We start from the raw sequence: 20243 nt of genomic DNA on the forward strand, positions 1-20243 counted from the left end.
TCCTCCAAACATCCTTGTAAACACCAGACCAGTATCCAGGCCCTCTACCTTCTGACAGAATTCCTTAGATTGTGATATTACCTTTGCCCTGCTGGTCTAGCTGCTTAAGAGTCTGTGGTTCAGTCTATTTCTTTACAAGTGGATCTCAGTTTTTTCTACCCTATCAGAGTTAATAGAACCATCAAATCATTGTGACAACCAAAAATGTCTTCATATATTTTTTAAATCATCAGCTAGGGATACCCCTAGCCTTGGTGAGAATCATTGGAAGAAAAGACATATCTTCAGTAAGAAACAAGTCAAGAACTTCAAAGCCTGGATTTTTCTGTTTTAATGATTCATAAACCTTGTTTGTGTAAAAATTATCTAGGATAACTGCTGATCTATTTAACACACATTCTTGTAAAGCTTAATATGTGCCTGAAACTATTAAAGAACTCCCTATCAATATAATCTCATTTAAATCCTCACCATAACACTTTGAGTTAGGCACTGTTATTACTCCCATTTTATGGATTAGGAAACTGGGACTTGAGAGATTAATGATTTACCCAAAGTCACACATCACATAAATGTAGAAGCTAAAATTCAAACCTAGGAGTTTTGAATACAGGGTTAATGGTAATAAGCACTATTCTATAAGGCAAACAACCAGATCCCATGCCCAAAAAAAAAAAAAAAAAGACTAGGAAGTCTGTATCTGAATAAGACTTCCGGGTGATTTTATATATGAGAAGGGCACTCACCTATGGACTGATATTTGGGAACCACAGAACTATACCAGACTTCATTTGAGAGAGACAGTCAGAGGACAAATCTACATTGGAGTATACTGAAAAGGCATGGAAGAATAATAATTGGGGACTGTTCATTCAGAACCTCAGAATACAGACTAATAGCATCATTTTAATAAAATGATCCATGATGAACTATATATTGTTGGAATAAAATAAAGGATGTAGCATCACGGGAATACTATAAATAGCATTAATAAACATGAATTATCCTATTAATTAGAATACACAACAGCAATGTATCATGAACAGAGGAAGAATAGCCTAGCTGGTTGTAGAGTGGGCTGTAGAAGGATAGTCCTGCACCAGTTGGGCATGAAAAATAATATCAGCTAACCCCAAAGTGTGAGGTTAAACAGCACAGAACTTGCAGCAACTGAAGAAGTAAATAGAAGCAATTGGATAAACACAAAAAGAAAAAAACTATAAAAATGTAGAAACAGGTTAGCACCATGCCAATATGATCATCATCACTTTGTTTACTATTGTCATCCTGAGTGGTTCCTTTGAAGAAACAAAAACAACAGAAGAAGGCAAAGTCATAAACAACAACCCACTTTTAAAAGGAAATTAACTGATGTATACCAATAAGCAGTTTGTGGATACTCAATATGGACATAATTGTGAGTCAAAAAAATCAATCAATTTAAACATTAACTAGAATTCATACTTTTCTAGCCAGACAATAGATGATGGGGTGCAAAGAGGACTGTATTGGGATGCTCAGTCTCTTTAGTTTTATATATAAACTTCATCTCTAGACACTAGTTAAAAAGATATCCCAATTGATGAAGTTCATTCCAAGGTTTTTGAAAATGGATCCAGAGGTGGTTTAAAAGAGAAATGCCACCAATTTTCATTAATATAACATTTGGCAGTAAAAGTCTTTAAAAAATATTTACCTTGTACCTTAGCCTCCAAAACTAAATGAACTTTTCCAAAATTTCAGCATACTACATAGTTTTTTTTAAGGGCCAATTATATTAAGAAAGGTAAATAAAGTTCACTTTCATCCAACCTCTTCAACTTACTATAACCCCAAGTTTCATTTTTCACTGCTCTTTCATATCCTGGAACTAAGTGATACTTACCTTTAGAACCCCTATGTCTTTGCAAAACAAGAGTCTTTTCTACTACCCTGCGTTTTTCTATTATATTTTCCCCTAATAGAGTTTCAACTATATTAATTATAACTACATAATTAATACATAATAATTACATATTAATTATAACATTTAACCAATTTAGTAATTTCTATTTCAGAGAGAATTGGATGGATGTTAATAATTGACAATGGTCACATGCAATCATGTTAACAGATTAACCGAACTCCTAAGTATACAACACAACCATCTACCACTATACCCATTCTGTTCACACCTTCTGAAGGTGACAGAAATGAACATGTTCATTAACATGACCCAAAAGGATAGCTATTCTAAGACATATAAAAACAAAAATAAAGTTTTATAAACTTAAAATTATTTTCATAAATGTTTCCATAATCAACTTTATAAATAAACTAGTTTTCTAACACTTAATCATTGACTTAATTCAATATTACCTCAAGGTTTTAAGTTATGGATTTATGTTTAAATTTATGCAGTACTAAATATAATTATTATTGATATAAAAAGTTTATCTGAATGCTCATTTTTTTCATAAATTTAAACATTATGAAGCAGTAATACAAACTTGATTAATCAATAAAATAAGTTTAGTAAATTTCAGTAGTGTATCTTTTTATGAGAAAACAAATCTAAATGTTATAAAGTATAAAATATGTACATGTATTTTACTTAACATTGATACATCAGAGAAAAGACATATAATTGCTTTTCTTTATTAAATCAAATTTATTGATTCAATTTCATTTTTCCAAAGATTCACTTTAATTACATAAATGTGATTCTTAAAATGTTTCTGAGCTAGCAGTTTTATAAAAAGAAATTTTTTCCTAAAAGTCTAGCACATTTAAAGTACTGGGGATTTATACAACTGCTTATAAACTCGATAAACCAAAGGCATTTTAAAATAAGGGACATTATAGTAGATTTATTAATACCCTTTAACACAGTGAAATATAAAGCCTGTTAAAAGTATAAATACAGAGACACATACAGAGCTTATTGTTTCATTTTTACAACCTCAATCTCAGATTGCAAGAAAAACACAGAAACAAAACTTCACCAGTTCAAATCTTACATAGCTATTCTCCTTCTTAGTGAGTACAAAATTAATTTGAAATCACAAAAGACAAAAAAAAAAAAACTAACAAACTGAGTTCACTGGCATCTGGGTTCACTGGCATCTCTCTTCTAAAAGAGACTAGATGTCTGTCATCCAACAAATATCACCAAATGGTTAAACCATAATCTAAAATTCCAATCATTGCCACTGCCTCTGTGGAATAATTTATTAGAAATGTAAAAAAGCAAAAAAAAAAAAAGAAGAAGAAAGAAAGAAAGAAAAAGGTAAAACAATCAATAAAAAGAAAAAATAAAAAGTATGGATTTTATAATCTTTAGGATTTACTCCAAAAGCCAATAAGATATACCTTGGGCTTACCCCCTGGAGTGCATTCCTTTAAGTCATACAGTCTGGCTTCATCACGAGTCCACTTGACCATCTCCACATAAATTTGATATTTTCAATATTAGAGAATAATTTTCAAAAATCATGTTTCCCATGAAAATATGAAGTTAGCACAGGGCAAAATTTTATTAAACTTATTAATAAAAGATCCAATAAAATGTTAAACCAATTCAAAGAGCATTTACAACTATGCAGTATGTTAGTAAAGAAATGTTAGTAAGTCACATCCTGTGGTGTTATCTGGTCCACAAAACAAATTATTTGTACTTCAACCAGACAAAAATCTACAAGTTAATCTCTTTCCTTTGCCCTCTTCCTCTATAGTTAATCCCTGCCTGAGTTGGGCTGATTTACTGTCAATAGAAAGTCAAGCCCAGAAGAGCACTGAAAGAACACCCAATAATCTCTTTAGCCTATTTCCAAATTTTGGTCTTTTTTTCCCTTAGAGGATGATATATTGCAAATACTGCATGGGATATACACTAAAAAAAAAAACTATTCATTCATCTGAAATTCGTACAAAACTATGTTTTAATTTGGCAACCCTAACCACAAGTCGACAAAAACGTATCTGGTCAGTACAGTTTTGTTCCAGCACTGTATGTCTTTAATCTTTACCTTAGCTTCATATCTTTGCCTAGATAATAAACATTAACTGTGTTTTTACTGAGCTACTATTCTTTACATTTACCACTGGGAGGCGCATAACCTTGGATGTGAGGGAGTGAAGAGATCGCAAAAGCGCTTCTACCTCCAGTCCACTAGGGGACGACTCGGGACCCTCGTAGGCTCCGCACCAGGTTCTGCGGTTTTGCACGCTAAGTAGCTATGCGCATGCGCATAGATACTTTTGGGCCAGACCTGGTCTGCGCGTGCGTCCGAGTGCAAATGACATTGGTAGGATTCAGAAGGGAGATGGAGGGGGAGTGGAGCCTCTGAGAACGCGCACGCGCCGTGTTTGGGACTAAAGGCGGCTGACGCTTCCAGTGTGCATCCTGCATATGCTGCGCGGCGTGGAGATGCCCATCCGTGGGACGCGGTCAGACGATAGCGCTGTGTTGGTTTCCACCGATAACTCTACCGCACAGAAGGAGGAGCTTAGCAACAAGGTGAGCGTGGGATGCAACGAGAAACTTCGGGGCCCGGGACCTGGCGTCACTGGGCCCCAGAGATGGTCTGCCGCGGGCAACCTGGGGACTTGGCTCCACCTTAGCTTTACTGCTCTGCTTTGTTCTTCTCATTCGTAGCACTTGACAGCTGCAGTTAATCCTTTCCTGAAATAGTGGCATTAACTTAAGGGAGAACTTGAAACTTGCCTTGAGACTAGACCCAGGTGAGGGTCACATTGGGGCGGAGGTTTTGGTTGATTTTTGCCCCCTTGCTCATTTTAAACCAGCCAAACCTCAAATCTGTTGGGCCACGAATATTCTCCACCCAGTTATCCGTGCCAGCAAACTGGGAGTCATCCTTCATGTCCATCACGAAGACCTATATGTTCTGCCTCTGAAGCTCATTTTAAACATGCCCCTTTCATCTCAGTGCTTAGTACACTCTTAACGCCACCGAGCAGCCACCTTCATATCCTGTCGGGACCCCAGCAAAGGCTTACTAAGGTATCTCCTCCTCTCAGTTGTTACTTTTTCTTACCTAGATTATAACATGCGTCTGATTGTCACTTCTCTCCTGAGAAAAAGGGGAAGAGGAAGTCAACATAGCATTAATCTTAACTGCCATAAATAGACAAAATCTTCAAACCTCCATGAAGAAGAATAGGTATAGCCTCTCACATATTAAGTGTCCTAGATTCTACTTGGTTCTGCCCCAAACTACCAGTGACATGTTGTGCAAGTGTCTTTTATCTCCCTATATCAGTATCCTTTGACATAAAAACTATATCTGCCATTCCTAAAATAAATGGGAAAGTACTGTACAAGCAAACTAAATTCTGGAGAAGATTGTACAGATTTTGCCTCGGAATTTAATTCAATCTAGTCCACACTTCTGTCAATTGTGGAGACAGGTGCACATTCATAGTGGTAGGGATGATTTTTCAAAATATAGCCCAGACTGATTGTTACCATAGTAAGCCATTTACTACTGATGTAGTTACTGAAAAGAGTTTAAAAAATATTTGTTTTTACTTAATTGAGCTGTCTTCTACTGATTAAAATGTGTAGTCTAGTTCAACAGTGCCAACACTGTGCTTAGTCTAATATCCAAAGGGGAATGATTCAATCACAAAAGTGATAACATCATACTGCCCCAGATAGGGCATTTAGTACTATTTGGTAGATCTAAATGTCTGAATGTATCATTTAGTACATAAGTTGATAAATATGGAAAATGGAAAACCCCAAGATAGTGTAGCCTGGGGAAAGGAAAGAAGAAGCCATACATTGATAGCTTTCATCTCTTTGAGATAAACCCTTTTTAGATGCTGGCCACTGGTGGGGAGAAAGTGTTTCATGAAATCTAGAATGATAGTCTCTAGGAAACACTAATCTCTTCCAGATAAATCCTCTCCAGGCGCTGGTCACTGACCCCCCAACCCAAAAATCCAAATTGCTGAGTACCCAAACTGACACACACATTAAATTACCTCTCAGTATAACTTATATAAGTCTAAATTCCTCCTTTGGCCAGTGGCTCATTTTCCACCAGGAAAATGGGTCCATTCCTGTGTATAATCCATTCCTGAACAAAAGGCTGAAGTGATCCTTGAAGTTTGCGTCCAGTCCAGTCCTTTTTTGCTAACATAAGTCATGAAAAGCACTAGCAATTAGAAAAAATAGTCCACCTCTTATTCCATTTTTTTAAGCTAACACATAACTTTTAAAAGTTAATCAAAAGATTGGTATTACTTTTGGTGCATGTTGCCTGTTTTTAATAAAAGGTATAAACTGTGTTTAGTAAACTGACCATTGGCATGAATGCTGCTTATTAAAATCAACTTCTCTGTCTGAACTCATTGGGTTACCTAACTCTTGGCAGATAAAACCACTGTTTCCTCCTCTTTTTCCTACCTGTCTCCCCTCATAGACTGCTGTTGGAAAGAACCTATATATTTACAGATTGCCCATTTGGACAATTAGTATGTGATAGCCCCTTATCCTAGCTCATCTTTCAAGTTTTAAAAGAGTCACTTCACGGACTTTATTGAGCAAACTTAGAAAACCTCTGATTTAAAGAGTTTTTCTTTATTTCAATAGATTAAAGAACAAAAAATTATTGTGGATGAACTTTCTAACTTGAAGAAGAACAGGGTAAGTTATTAGAGGAATTCTGAATAGTATGTTGCGGGGGGGTGGGGGTGGGATTGAATATTTGTATTAACTATATAATAAAGTTATAAGAATTATGTGTAAGAATTGCATCTGGCTGGGTGCGGTGGCACATGCCTATAATCCCAGCAACTTGGGAGGCTGAGGCAGGAGGATCGCAAGTTCCAGGCCAGCCTCAGCAACTAAGCAAGGGCCTAAGCAATTTAGTACAATCCTGACTCAAAATAGAAAGAGCTGGGGATGTGGCTCAGTGGTAAGGCACCTCTGGGTTCAATCCCTAGTAACAAGAAAAAAATAAAAGAATTCTATCTGTGTAAGATTTCAGCATCTTTTTAAATTGTAAACGTATTCCTAGTTTGGGCTTTTTTTTTTTTTATGTGTATATAGATAGATTTCATAGTTGAAGATATTTTCCCCTGTCATATTATCATTCACATTATCATTGGAACAAATGTCACTAATTGTACTTTGGTGTCTTGGAGCTACAATCACCAGTGATCTTATTTTGTACTTGAATTGGTGTTTTCTTTTGAAGCAAATGATCTTTAAATATGTTGAGAAGAGGGGATACTGTTCCTTTAAATGATTGTAGAAAACTGTTAACAAAAAAGGATAAATTGCTTCTCCTTCCTCCAAAAAATGTAGACAAATCTTGTAAATATTTGATATGGTTATTTAATTCCATTTCCATCAACATTCATTAATAAGCATGTATAATTACACTGTGAAAACTCATTTTAAAGTTCAAAAAGAAATGATTCTAAAATTTAAAATGATTTAAAAATTTAAAGCATTTTAAAGATTATTTAATAACTGACAGTTTAGACATTTGTGATATTGTCTCTTGTATGATATTAGAGGTTATGTCAAATTAATGCAAGCTTTCTGGAGGAAAAATTGATGGGATGTAGCAAAGCCTTAAAAGTGTATAACCCAGCAGTTCTATTTGTAGTAATTAATACTTAAGACAACAATGGAAGCACACAAGAATTTACTTTAGCATTAATTAGTGAAGAGCTGGGAATACTTTATTAGAGGACTAAGCAAATAAACTATAGTATGTTTTACCATATAATATTGTAAAAGAACACTTATTGATAAGAAAGTGTTGTCAATATTTTCTGATAAAGTAAATAATAAATGTGTAGTTTGGTAGGAGGCTTTTTAAAGAAAATGGTATTGTATACACAGAGGGGAAAAAAATTTTACTTCAGCATAAATAGTATCAATGGTGTGGTCGCATACCTTTATTTGTTCATTTGTTTTTGCTTAAGTATTAGTCTTAACATTTTATTCCTGAAATTCAAGAATAAGTTATAATAGCATCCAGAGTCTTCACATCTACTCTTTTTAGATCAAATCTTAATGTTAGCCTAAATTATGTTTTGCAGAAAGTATATAGGCAACAACAGAACAGCAACATATTCTTTCTTGCAGACCGAACAGAAATGCTTTCTGAAAACAAAAGTAAGTTGTTGAGGTTTTTTCCTTTGTTTGTTTGTTTGTTTTAGTGTTTTGTGTGGAAAGGCACAGAAAATCTTTTGTAGGTTTTCTATGAAAATTCATAATGATGCCTCAATTAAATTATATACAAATGTTTAGATATATGTCTAAAGGTTGATAGTGATTTCTTTCAAGTTATCTTTCCAAATATAGTAACAAAAAAACCCATAAGATGTGTTGGAAAGCAGTAGTTATTAACATGTACTTAAGAATTTGAGAGATCTATGTAGGAAAAACCATTATACCATTTTTTCCCTTTGTTACTGTGAGGTCAGGCAGCGGCGACCAAAAGGAGGCAGATTTAAAAAGGCTGCTGATCGAGGCTTTATTGAGATTTTGCTCCTAGGCGAGACCCTCATACCAACAGGGTGGGTCTGAGGAAAAGTGGACAGCTTGACTGGACTGGAATTTTTATTGGGATTAGGGCAGGAAGGGAGGGTTTGGGACAGGAAAAGGGGATTTTTAGAGTCCCTTGTCCTACTGGGGTTGGTCTAGGGGAGCTGGCCAAGATCCAGGATTGGCCAGGAGACTCCGCTGATTGACAGGTGGTTGGGTCAGCAACTGATTGGTGGTTCTTTTACGCGCAGGTTGCTTGGTGCTTTGTTCCTCAGCCACCTCCATCGACCTAACAGTGACTTTTGGTGAAATACTTTGATCCTCTAAGGTCTCATGGGGTTTAAAATAAGATTGTATGTAAAAGTGCTTAGCCAAATGCCTGAACTAAAATAAGCACTTATTGCACACTATTTCTCTGAAAGATCAACATGCTTTGTTAGTAGCCCATTATAAATTATTATTGGCCCTCACACAGTATGTGTACTTGTTTAGTTTGATCTTGGTAAGTAGCCTAGGTTGGCTTATGAATTACTAAGTAAAAGTTCAAGAATTTTACTTAATATTTTTTCTTTCTCCCTTCCACAGATATCTTGGATGAACTGAAAAAAGAATACCAAGACATAGAAAATTCAGAGAAAACTAAAATCAAGAAATAGTCACGTTGATTTCATAACAATGTGTGGCATCTGTTGTTCTGTAAGCTTTTCTGCTGAGCATTTCAGTAAAGATTTAGAAGAAGATTTACTGTACAGTCTTCAGCGACGGGGCCCCAATAGTGGTAAACAGGTTTTAAAGTCTGGTGTTAACTACCAGTGTTTATTCTCTGGTCATGTCCTTCATTTGAGAGGTGTTTTGACTGCCCAGCCTGTAGAAGATGAAAGAGGTAATGTGTTCCTATGGAATGGAGAAGTCTTCAGTGGAATAAAGTTTGAAGCTGAAGAGAATGATACTCAGATTATGTTTAATTATCTTTCCTCTTGTATGGATGAGTCTGATATTTTATCACTCTTCTCAGAAGTCCGAGGTCCTTGGTCTTTCATATATTATCAAGCATCTACTCATTACTTATGGTTTGGTAGGGATTTTTTTGGTCGCCGTAGCTTGCTTTGGCATTTTAGTAATTTGGGCAAGAGTTTCTGCCTCTCTTCAGTGGGCTCCCAAAAATCTACAGTGGCAAATCAGTGGCAAGAAGTTCCAGCATCTGGAATTTTTAGAATTGATCTCAAATCTACTGCCATTTCTAGATGTGTAATTTTAAAATTATATCCTTGGAAATCTGTTTCTAAGGAGAATGTTATTGATGAATGTGTTAATAGACTGAGTCAAATTTCAGCAGACTTACCAACATTTGTGTCAGTAATAGCAAATGAAGCCAAACTATATCTTAAAAAACCTATTGTTCCTTTAAATATGATATTGCCACAAGCTACATTAGAAACTCAATGCAGAAACACTTCCAACATTCCACCTACAAGAGAGACACTTCGGGTCTTTCTTACAGATGGACACACGAAAAAAGTAGTTCAGCAGTTCATTGATGTCCTAAGTCTTGCAGTCAAGAGACGTGTCTTGTATTTACGAAGGGATGAAAACCTGGTACCAAATGAAGTTTCAGAACTTTGTAATAAGAAAGCAAATGTTGCAATCCTGTTTTCTGGAGGCATCGATTCCATGGTGATTGCAACCCTTGCTGATCGTCATATTCCTTTAGATGAACCAATTGATCTTCTTAATGTAGCTTTCATGAGTAAAGATAAGATCTCACCAACTAGCTTTAATAAAAAAAGAAGCAAACAGAAAAATTACTGTGAAATACTTTCTGAAGAATTCTCTAAGAATGCTGCTGTTAATAGTCCTGATGATGATAATATACCAGATAGAGTCACAGGAAGAGCAGGACTGAAGGAACTGCAAGCTGTTAATCCTTCTCGAATTTGGAATTTCATTGAAATTAATGTTACTCTAGAAGAACTCCAAAAACTGAGAAGAACTCAAATATGCCACTTAATTCAACCTTTGGATACAGTTTTGGATGATAGCATTGGCTGTGCAGTCTGGTTTGCTTCTAGAGGAACTGGTTGCTTAGTGATCCAGGATGAAATAAAATCATATCAGAGTAATGCAAAGGTATGGTTCATTATTTCTGCTTTTAAGAATTTTTGAGCCTAATTTTGACCCTTAAAGCTTTTGGGCATTTAATGTTGCAAGAATATAGCATGTTTTAATTGTATTTAAACTATAATATAGTGGATGTGACTTCTTAATAATTGAGCATATCTTACTATTTTCTGACTTTAATTTTTCTCTAAAAATGTTATCTTTATGGCTATAATTTTTAAGCTTTTATTTTATTGTATAGTAGGCCATATTTTCATACGGAGTTCTTTAAACTTCTATAGGTTATTCTCACTGGAATTGGTGCAGATGAGCAACTTGCAGGTTACTCTCGTCATCGTGTCCGTTTTCAGACACTTGGACTAGGAGGGTTGAATGAGGAAATAGCAATGGAACTGGATCGAATTTCTTCTAGAAACCTTGGTCGTGATGACAGAGTTATTGCTGATCATGGAAAAGAAGCAAGGTATTTCTCATTAGTTGAGCATTATAAGGTGTTTGGGTAAAAACAGTAGACTATAAAAGGAGACTTTTAAAGTTTATATGGAGATTGTTCGTATATGGAGATTGTTCTATGAATGAGGGAACAGCAGTAATGTCTTGGCTTCATTGTTACAGACAGTCATGAGCAAAGCTGGGAGGGGCCAGGGAGCAGTTGTTTTCCAGAACTCTTTCTCCAAGAAATGTCTTTTCAATAAAGTTCCAAGTGATTTGGTTACTTTTAAGACTGACAAAGAGACTAAAAGTAAAACAGATAGTGTAAGACCAAGAGAAGGTATTTAAAGAGGTTTGTTTTGTTTTAAACAAAACCAGTATAAAGTACAAGCTCCTGCCCCCAGACTTTTTTCTCCAGTGATAGAGAATCTGGCTTTGTCTCTCTGGATGGATCTGCTTGTATCCCTATATATTTGAGTGTTCAGTGTTTCAGTGGTGGTCCCAGTACTAGATTTCCCTCTATGGTTCCATGATTGTTTTTAAAAACCCAGTTTAGTCACATTGCAGATTACTTAAAACCTTCAGAGACCAAGGTACTTTCTAAAGAGTAGAATTCTGTTTAAGTAATCTACTGTTTTATAGTCTACTGTTTCATCTGATAAGAGTAGTTAATTCTAATGGCCCAGTATAAAGTATCATGTTGCATTAATATAAGAGTATAAATGAAGTGTTTAAAACAGCTAAAACAGAATTATAACAAATACAAATTATAGTGGTTAGAGCTAAATAATTATGTATCTTTAAATACATAGTAATAGTAATCTGTTTGATTAGTCTGTATATGTATTTTTGAAGTTAGTTCATTCTTATATCCTACATTAAAAAAAAAAAAAAAAAATGCCTGTATGCTTTCCCATCTTTCTACTAACGGTAGGTAAAAAATATAATAAAATATGAACACTGGTGTCATCATACTGCATTTTGAGAAATTGGTAGGAGTGGAGAAAGGGATGTTAAAATATTGGAAACAAACTAAAAAGCAATCAAAAATTTGTGGGGAAATAGAGAAGTGTAAAGGCAGAAAGTTTTTTTTTTTTTTTAATCTAGTATTTTGTTCTGTTATACTAATTTGTCATCATTTGAACAGTTTAAATGTAATTAAACAATTTGAATACCATAAGTGAGTGTTTTTTGAGTCCAAAATTGTGGAGCCCTTCTATGTTGGTTTTGTATCCTTAAAATTCAGTTTATTTAGAAATGGTGAAGATCAAACACAGATGAGAATGAGTAGTTAACTGAGGTCATGCTTGTTTTCAAGGCATACCCAAGATAACTTTGTGAAACAATTTGAAGTTGTTTCTTTATCTAATTTATTTGAGACATTATTTGGTAACGTGTATTAAAATTGTCACATTATGAAATACTTTTTTAATGTGGTTAAATATTAGTCATAAAATTATATGAATAATCTTTAACAGATTGATTTTATTTTTATACAATTTCATTGTTTATCTGTTTATTTTAGATTTCCTTTCCTGGATGAAAATGTTGTCTCCTTTCTAAATTCACTACCGGTTTGGGAAAAGGCAAACTTGACTCTACCCCCTGGAATTGGTGAAAAATTAATTTTACGTCTTGCAGCTGTAGAACTTGGTCTTACAGCCTCAGCTCTTCTACCAAAACGGGCCATGCAGTTTGGATCTAGAATTGCAAAAATGGAAAAAAATAACGAAAAAGCATCTGATAAATGTGATAGACTCCAAACCATTTCTTCAGAAAACCTTTCTTTTAAAAAAGGAGATTAAATCATAATGTCATAATCACAATGTAACAATATTTTCTGAGTGATAGTTTTATAAAAATAAAACATTCTACTTTATTATTGTATAATGTAGTGATTTTAAGTTTTTTGGGTGAATTTTTTACTTTTCCTGTCACAAAGGTCCTAAAACTCTTAGAATTCCCAAACGATTGTAGTGTCTTATTACTTACCCTGAGCCCCTTTTAATCACACTTGTGTTCAGGTGTCTTGTGGTGGGGTTCTCTACATAATCTCAGGATGAGGCTGGCCACTAGAAAGACCACGTATTAGAGAGTCGTTTTGATCCCTGCCTACCAACTTCTGGACTGGGATGAGGTAGACTGGAAATAAGTTCTATAAATACTCTTGAAAGATTTGTTGAGGCTGGATGTGATGGCTCAGGCTGTAATATATGTGTAATAAGAATTGTAATGCAAAACAACAACAACAAAAGTATATGTATAAAGACATGAATTGATGTGAACACACTTTATATACAGAGATATGAAAAATTGTGTTCTATATGTGTAATAAGAATTGTAATGCATTCTGCTGTCTTGTATTTAAAAAAATAAAATCAATTAAATAAAAAAAAGTACAAGAAAGAAAATACAGAACTGAATTCAATAAAGTAGAAAATGATTAACTATGGGGAAAAAAAAAAAAAAACAGGGCTGGGGATGTGGCTCAGTGGTCAAGTGTCCCTGAGTTCAATCCCTAGTACCCCCGAAAAAAAAAGATTTTCCAGTTTGGAAGTACGGGAGGATGGCAAGACCAGAGATTCCCCTCACCCCACCCCCCACCCACCGCTGCCAACTCAATGCCTTGCCCTGTGCATCTCTTCCATCTGGCTGTTCCTGAGTTATATCCTTTATAACAAACCAGCAATGTAAATAAAGTGTTTCACTGAGTTTTGTAAGCCATTCTAGCACATTATTGAAACGGAGAAGGGAGTTGTGAGAAGCCCCAGTTTGTAGCTGGTTGGTCAGAAGTGCTGAGGACCTAGGAGCAATCTTCTGGATTTGAGTCCTTAACTTGTGGCATCCATCTGACATTAACTCTGGGTGAGGTCAGGATTGAATTATATTGTAGAATACCCAGGTTATATTCAGAGAGTTGGAGAATTGGTGCGGGAAAAACAAACCCACAACTGATACCCGAAGTGTTGTATGAGAATATAGAGAAACTGAGTTTGTTTTCTGGACTTTTCACGGCAATTACTTTGCTATTGTTATTGCCAGGGATCTTGGTTTAGGTAGGAGTCTGACAGATGAGAGAACTAAAGTTTTGAGAAGCTAAACAATTTGTATGAGATCCACACTAGTGAATAATTCTTTTGAATAATAACATCTCTTTAGATAGCTCATTTTCAAGAACTGCTTCTTTCTAGCACTAGAACTTCTTTATTTAAGTAAAAGGAATTGATTTTTTATATATATATTCTGGAGACTGGAAGTCGAATATCAAGGTGTCAGCCAGGTTGCTTCCTTATGAGACCTCTCTCCTTGGGTCACAGTTGGGTACCTCCATGTGTCCTCACATTGTGTGTGTGTGTGGGGGGGGGGGGGAACTTACCTATAGCTAAACCACTCTTCTTTGCAGGGGGTGAGGGGGAATGTCCATCTAGCTATCAAAAGACTTTGTCTCTACCTGTTTTCTGTATCACTAGTTGTTATGGTTTTGATATTAAATGTCCCCCAAAGGTTTATGTGTTAAAGATCTTGGTCCATAGCTGATGGCAGCGTGGAACCTTTAGGAGGTCAGACTGAATGGAGGGAAGTCAGGTCACTGGGGACATGGCCTTGAAGGGGATAGTATGACCCTGGCCTCTTCCACTTTCTTATAACTTCCCAGCAGCCGTGAGGGGAACAAGTTTCCTCTACCATGTGCTTCCCACCATGATGTACTGCCTTGCCACAGATCAAAAGGCAACAGGGCCAAGTGACCATGTACTAAAACCTCTAAAATCATGAGCAGAACTAAATCTTTTTCTCCTCTAAAGTTGTTTATCTCAGGAATTTTGTTACAGCAATGGACAGCTAACAACCCTTTTTGTATTTTGGAAACTTTATGCTCTTTTTGATATCTTCAGCCTCTTACTCGCTCAGATCCTTTCTGTCATCATTTTTAATGTTGTAATCTATGTATCAATTTAAATGCACATCCTGATCCTCCGTCTTTCTCTACTTCTCGTCTTTTTTTTCTTTTTCTTTTTCTTGGTATTGGGGATTGAACCTAGGGACACATTTTATCACTGTGCTACATTTCGAGTTTTATTTGAGGCCCTGCTAAGTTGCTTAGGGCCTCACTAAGTTGCTGAGGCTGGCCTCAAACTTGTGATCCTTCTGTCTTAGCCTCCCAAGCTGGGGGGATTATAGGTGTGTGCCACTGTACCTTGCTTCTACCTGCCATCTCTTGCCTCCCATCCACACTTGCTGTCTTTACACTTTAATCTGTTAAATCCAACCCAACATCCACCCACATTACTCAACCAATTACTCAACATCCACCCACGTTACTCAATCACCACACCAACATCACTGGAAACGGTCCTCAAATTGGGCTGATATCCTTTCTGGATCTGGCCATTCTTTTGATTTTTTTTTTAAATCGCAATATGAAATTTTAAGATATTGACAAACAGAAGCCTGTCAAAAGCTTTCACATGCTCTGCCTTTATTCCTTGGAAAATGCAGTGGGCAAATCAGTCTTAGATATTACCTGCATAGCTTTCATCCCTCCATCTGAAAGCAGGTAAGTTCAAGAATCTCTATGGTGCTAAGCACAAAATTGACATTGCTTGTGTCAGGAGTAGATGAATTTACGAGGTGAGTCCCATAATCTAGAGTTGAATATGATAATTACCATTATAATAATACAGTACCAAACTAAAAACATCTGTTACATTCTGCTATGTGCCAGGCAACATTCTATGAGCTTTATATGAATTGTTAATAATAATGTAATCAGTAGAACCTCTGTAAGAATTTCTGGGTTATCTGCTTCAGTGTGTGTGTGTGTGTGTGTGTGTGTGTATTTGTGTGTGTACATTCATGCATTTAATCCACAGGAGTCCTGGTTTACAGCCTTCTTGCAATTTAATCTTGTGAACGTTGGAATGAAGTTCTGTATTAATCTTTAAACAAAGGAATAAATCTTTCCCAAGATTTGAGGAACATAGAGCAAACCATTTTGTTACCTGAACAAAAAGCCTTTAACAAGAAGAATTTACATATATTTCTTATGTGCAAACACAAATTGCTTAAAAGGAGATAGGGATGTTTGACATCACTTGTCTTGGAATAGCTATTACATATTTACTAATATTCATTATAATAATGACATGGTTGGTGTAAAAGATATTCTGCCCCAAACGGTCATCAAGGACCTCCATGTTACTAAACTCAGTACTAAGAGTTTCAATTTCTCATGTTCCCTGATCTGGCAGCAGCATCCAATGAAGCTGGCCATTCCCTAATTCTTGAAACACTTCTCTAGGTCTCTGACCAATTTTGATTTTCCTCCTGCCTTCCCGGCTATTCTTTGATTCTCTTCTTTGCTGATTCATACCCTCTCTACCTGACCTTTAAATGTTAAATTTCATAGGTCTTTATCCCAGGTTCTCAACTGTACATTCTCCCTAGGTGATTTCAACATTCCCCGGACTTCAATTACCATAAGCTTGCCCAAATTTATACACCTTACCCCAAGTGCCGTTCTTAGCCCAGGTGCAAGACATATTTTACTAATCTCTTCCAGGTACTTTGGGGTGAATTGTGTCCACAACTGAGTTCATAATCCTATCCTGACACCCTATGGCTCCTGACAGAAGTTCCAGGGTGGCTTTGAAACCACTTTTTCAAGGACTATTTAACATATTTCAAATAGACTACCTCATTATTTCTCAAATCCATTCACAATGTTGACACCTTCATATCCACTACCACCACCTTAGCCCAGTCTTTTAGGACAAGTTCAAAATCATGATCTGTCCCTCACCTACCTCTACAGTCTCATTTTATGCCCATATCTCTTGTTCACTATACAAGGTTTTGTTCTGCTTCACAAAAATGTCAACCTTTTTCTCATTTCAATTGTTCTTCACCTGCTGTCCCCTCTCCGTGAAAAGCTACTTCAATTCATGCTTAGATAGTTCTTTGTCATCTTATAGGCCCATTTAAAAGTAAGTTCTAAGGCAGCCTTTTCCAATTCAGTTTAGTATAAGTGAACTTTCTTTCAAGTACTGTCATTGCATCTTAAATTAATTACATTGGCAAATACACCTATTATCTGTTTAATTGAGAGATTCTGGGGGTTTTGTGTTTGTTGGCCCTATTTTCTAGGGTCTCCACAGTGCCTGGTTCAATAACTGAAGTTCCATAAATGCTTACTGAATGAAAAAAATAATGAAGATGGGATTCTAACTAGGGACTTCTCACAGCCTGGGGCTTTTGCCTCTGCCACTCTGTGGGGTGTGTGTGTGTGTGTGTGTTTGTGTGTTAGTAGAAACAGGAGCACAGTGCCCAGAGATTAAGGCTGGACTGAATTCTAGAAAGAGGTCAGGTGGTTCTTCAACACAGTGCAATCTGAGCAGTGACAAATGACCACAGGCTGGCTGCGGACATTGTGGCAGGATACACGCGAGAGTTCTTCCACCGGTTGCCCCAGTTCTCGCGCGAGCTCACCTGGGGCGCCTCTGGCTTCTCCCAAGGCCTGTGGACCAACGGCCTCCATTCCGGCCTTGGCACCACCAGCCCAGTGTCTGCGGGCCAGCAGAGCCACAGAGCCGGGAGGAGACACCCCCACACCCAACAGGCCTTCCGTCCCAGGAAGTTCCTCTCAGAGTCTTTCTGGAGCTTCCCTAGCTTGCTCCTCCTGGTTGGAGGTCCTGTCGGTGAACTCCAGAGCTAGCAAGAAGCCTCGCCAGGAAACTACCGTCTCCGGCTTCTCCGAATACTCGGGGAACCATGGCGGACACAGCTTCCCTTGCCTAGAGGAGAAAACAGTTACTTCATAGTAAGCTTCTCCCCTTTCCTTGTCCTTTTCAGTGTCCGTGGCAGAGGCGACCTGGTGGTGACCATAGGTTTTGGCCTTGAGTATGGACACACCTGGTCTCTGATTTTGAAAGGTGTGAAACCTCAGGCATGTGGTGAAGTGGGCAGAATGATTCCTATCTTGCTGAGCTGAGTTCTCCGAGTGTGATGCCCACATTAGCAGCTCTCTAAAGCTGCAATTAATTTAAGATTGAAAAAAAAAAATGTAATGGCTAACCATGACAAAAAATCGACCTTAAAAAGATACAAGGTACAAATTTTTCTAGGAAAATCCAGCTTCATTCCCTTAATAAATTTTATTGTTTTTCTTTTAATCCATTGCAGAAAACTTCAGAAAGGACACACTACATTTACTTAGAAATGTTAAGATTGTCCAAAAAAGGAATACCCAGATTTGATCAAGTTCAAGATGAAGAAATTTACCTGGAAAATTTAGCAGTACAGAGAAATGCTTCTGCTTTTTTTGAAAAATATGACCGGAGTGAAGTACAAGAGTTACTAACTACAGCACTAGTTAGCTGGTTGTCTGCCAAAGATGATGTTCGCTCTCCACTGGACATGCCATGTGGACTTATGAGTCAAATGAATAACGTGGGCTTCTCCACAGCAATCTTACTGACTCCTATGGACCCAAGGGCCCTATTAGATTACAGAGAAGTCCATCAGATCATAAGGGAATTGTCTGTTGGAATTTATTGCTTAAATCAAATCCCTTCAATCAGTTTAGAAGCTAATTATGATCAGAGTTCTTCTTGCCAGTTACCTCCAGCTTATTATGATACCAGAATTGGGCAAATTCTGATCCATATTGACTATATGTTGAAAGCACTGTGGCATGGAATATACATGCCCAAAGAAAAACGAGCTCGATTCTCCGAATTGTGGCGTACCATTATGGACATTGATCCAGAGGGGAAACCTCAAACAAGTAAAGATATTTTTGCAGAGTTTAGTTCAGCAGGTAAGAGAATTTAATACTTCTTATTTTTATTAGAAACCATTTTTAGAATCATTTACTTTTGGCTCAGCTTATATCGCCTTTATTTTTTGATATAAATTTCTAGATATAGCAGTCATTTCTAAAAGATTTAATTCCAAGGACTATTTTCAATAAGACTTTTTTTAGAAATGCCACCAATCTTGCCTCTTTCATCTTAATCTCCAGTTACTGCCGAATGGATCAGACTCCAAACCACCTGATAATTTCCAGTTTGTACTTTTTAATCTTATGGAACCTAAGCAGGAAAATCAGTAATAGAACCAAGAGTAGAACTTGAGGGCAATGAGAAAAATCTCCAAACTTGAAAACAAAATGATTACCAGAGTGGTTAACTTTTCACATTATGGGTTTTTTTTTTATAAACCTCAAAAAAAATGAATTATGTAAGAATCCAAGTTGAGAATGAATATGCACTAGCAAAACTAGATCTTGGTATTTTAGTAACATTAGGTTTCATGAAGCTTTTCTTAGTTCATTTAATTTTTATTTCTTCCTCATCAAGGCTATACTTTCTATAGCCTGAATATAAACAATAGATTCTATTTAATCTTGTTGGATCCACATCAGCTTATATAATTTTTTATCAAAGTTTTTTAAAAAAACGTTTTATTTATGATACCTTTGCAGAAGGTCCAGTAGAATAAGGAGAAAAATAGGACATGAGTGTCCCAAATCTTGCTGCCAACTATTTTCATTGATCAAATATATCTAATAACTTTCTAGTTGATTTCCAGAGTTTCTGGGCATAGGCTTAAAAAATAAATCTCAATTTTTGTACATCTGCATTGTAATTTCATCTGACTGGAGGAGAGACCATAGTGATAGACTTTATCATATCTGAAACTAAAAAAAAAAAAAGATATATGGGGTAAAAATGGGAGTTCATAACCCACTTGAATCAAAGTGTGAAATATGATATATCAAGAACTATGTAATGTTTTGAACAACCAACAATAAAAAATTAAAAAAATAAAAAATAAAAAAAATGATGACAGCCCATCCTTCAGCAATTCAGATGTTTCCTTCTTAGCTATTCTTTTTATTTATTATTATTTTTGCATAAACTTACTGAGGCAGGAAAAGATTAATATTCTCCCCTAATTATCTAGATTTCCCTTGACTAAGTATATCTGATAACTGAAGCTTTTAATAGTAAAGCAGATGGAAACGAACCACTTTTATCTGAGTGGAATATACAATTGGGAAGAAAATTATTTGATAAAGTAAATACTTTAATTGGTCAGTGTAGATCTTGTTACTAGATAAAATGCCTTGAAAAGTAAATTAAAGGGCTGGGGATATAGTTCAATTGGTAGAGTGCTTGACTCA

General features: G+C 36.2%; 3 protein-coding genes across 3 annotated transcripts in view; all 3 read left to right on the forward strand.

Moving 5' to 3' along the window:
* The first annotated feature begins 4286 nt into the window (after window positions 1–4286).
* On the forward strand, window positions 4287–9232 carry Asdurf (ASNSD1 upstream open reading frame). The gene is made up of 4 exons (XM_046447591.2): window positions 4287–4498; window positions 6599–6652; window positions 8062–8137; window positions 9095–9232. Exons 1-4 carry the CDS (start codon window positions 4391–4393, stop codon window positions 9163–9165), a joined length of 309 nt encoding a protein of 102 aa, XP_046303547.1. The 5' UTR covers window positions 4287–4390; the 3' UTR covers window positions 9166–9232.
* On the forward strand, window positions 9185–12938 carry Asnsd1 (asparagine synthetase domain containing 1). The gene is made up of 3 exons (XM_046447590.2): window positions 9185–10636; window positions 10909–11090; window positions 12585–12938. Exons 1-3 carry the CDS (start codon window positions 9185–9187, stop codon window positions 12862–12864), a joined length of 1914 nt encoding a protein of 637 aa, XP_046303546.1. The 3' UTR covers window positions 12865–12938.
* Window positions 12939–18274: 5336 nt separating this feature from the next.
* Window positions 18275–20243, forward strand: part of Ankar (ankyrin and armadillo repeat containing) — a 76611-nt gene continuing 74642 nt past the window's right edge. The window contains exon 1 of the mRNA XM_046447416.1: window positions 18275–18875. Coding sequence (XP_046303372.1) covers window positions 18275–18875 — 601 coding nt within the window. The remainder of the gene's footprint in view (window positions 18876–20243) is intronic.

The sequence above is a fragment of the Marmota monax genome, unplaced genomic scaffold (genome assembly GCF_021218885.2).
Source record: "Marmota monax isolate L192 unplaced genomic scaffold, Marmota_monax_Labrador192_F-V1.1 WCK01_AAM20220418_F8-fsc00007, whole genome shotgun sequence".
In the NCBI taxonomy this organism is placed as follows: domain Eukaryota; kingdom Metazoa; phylum Chordata; class Mammalia; order Rodentia; family Sciuridae; genus Marmota; species Marmota monax.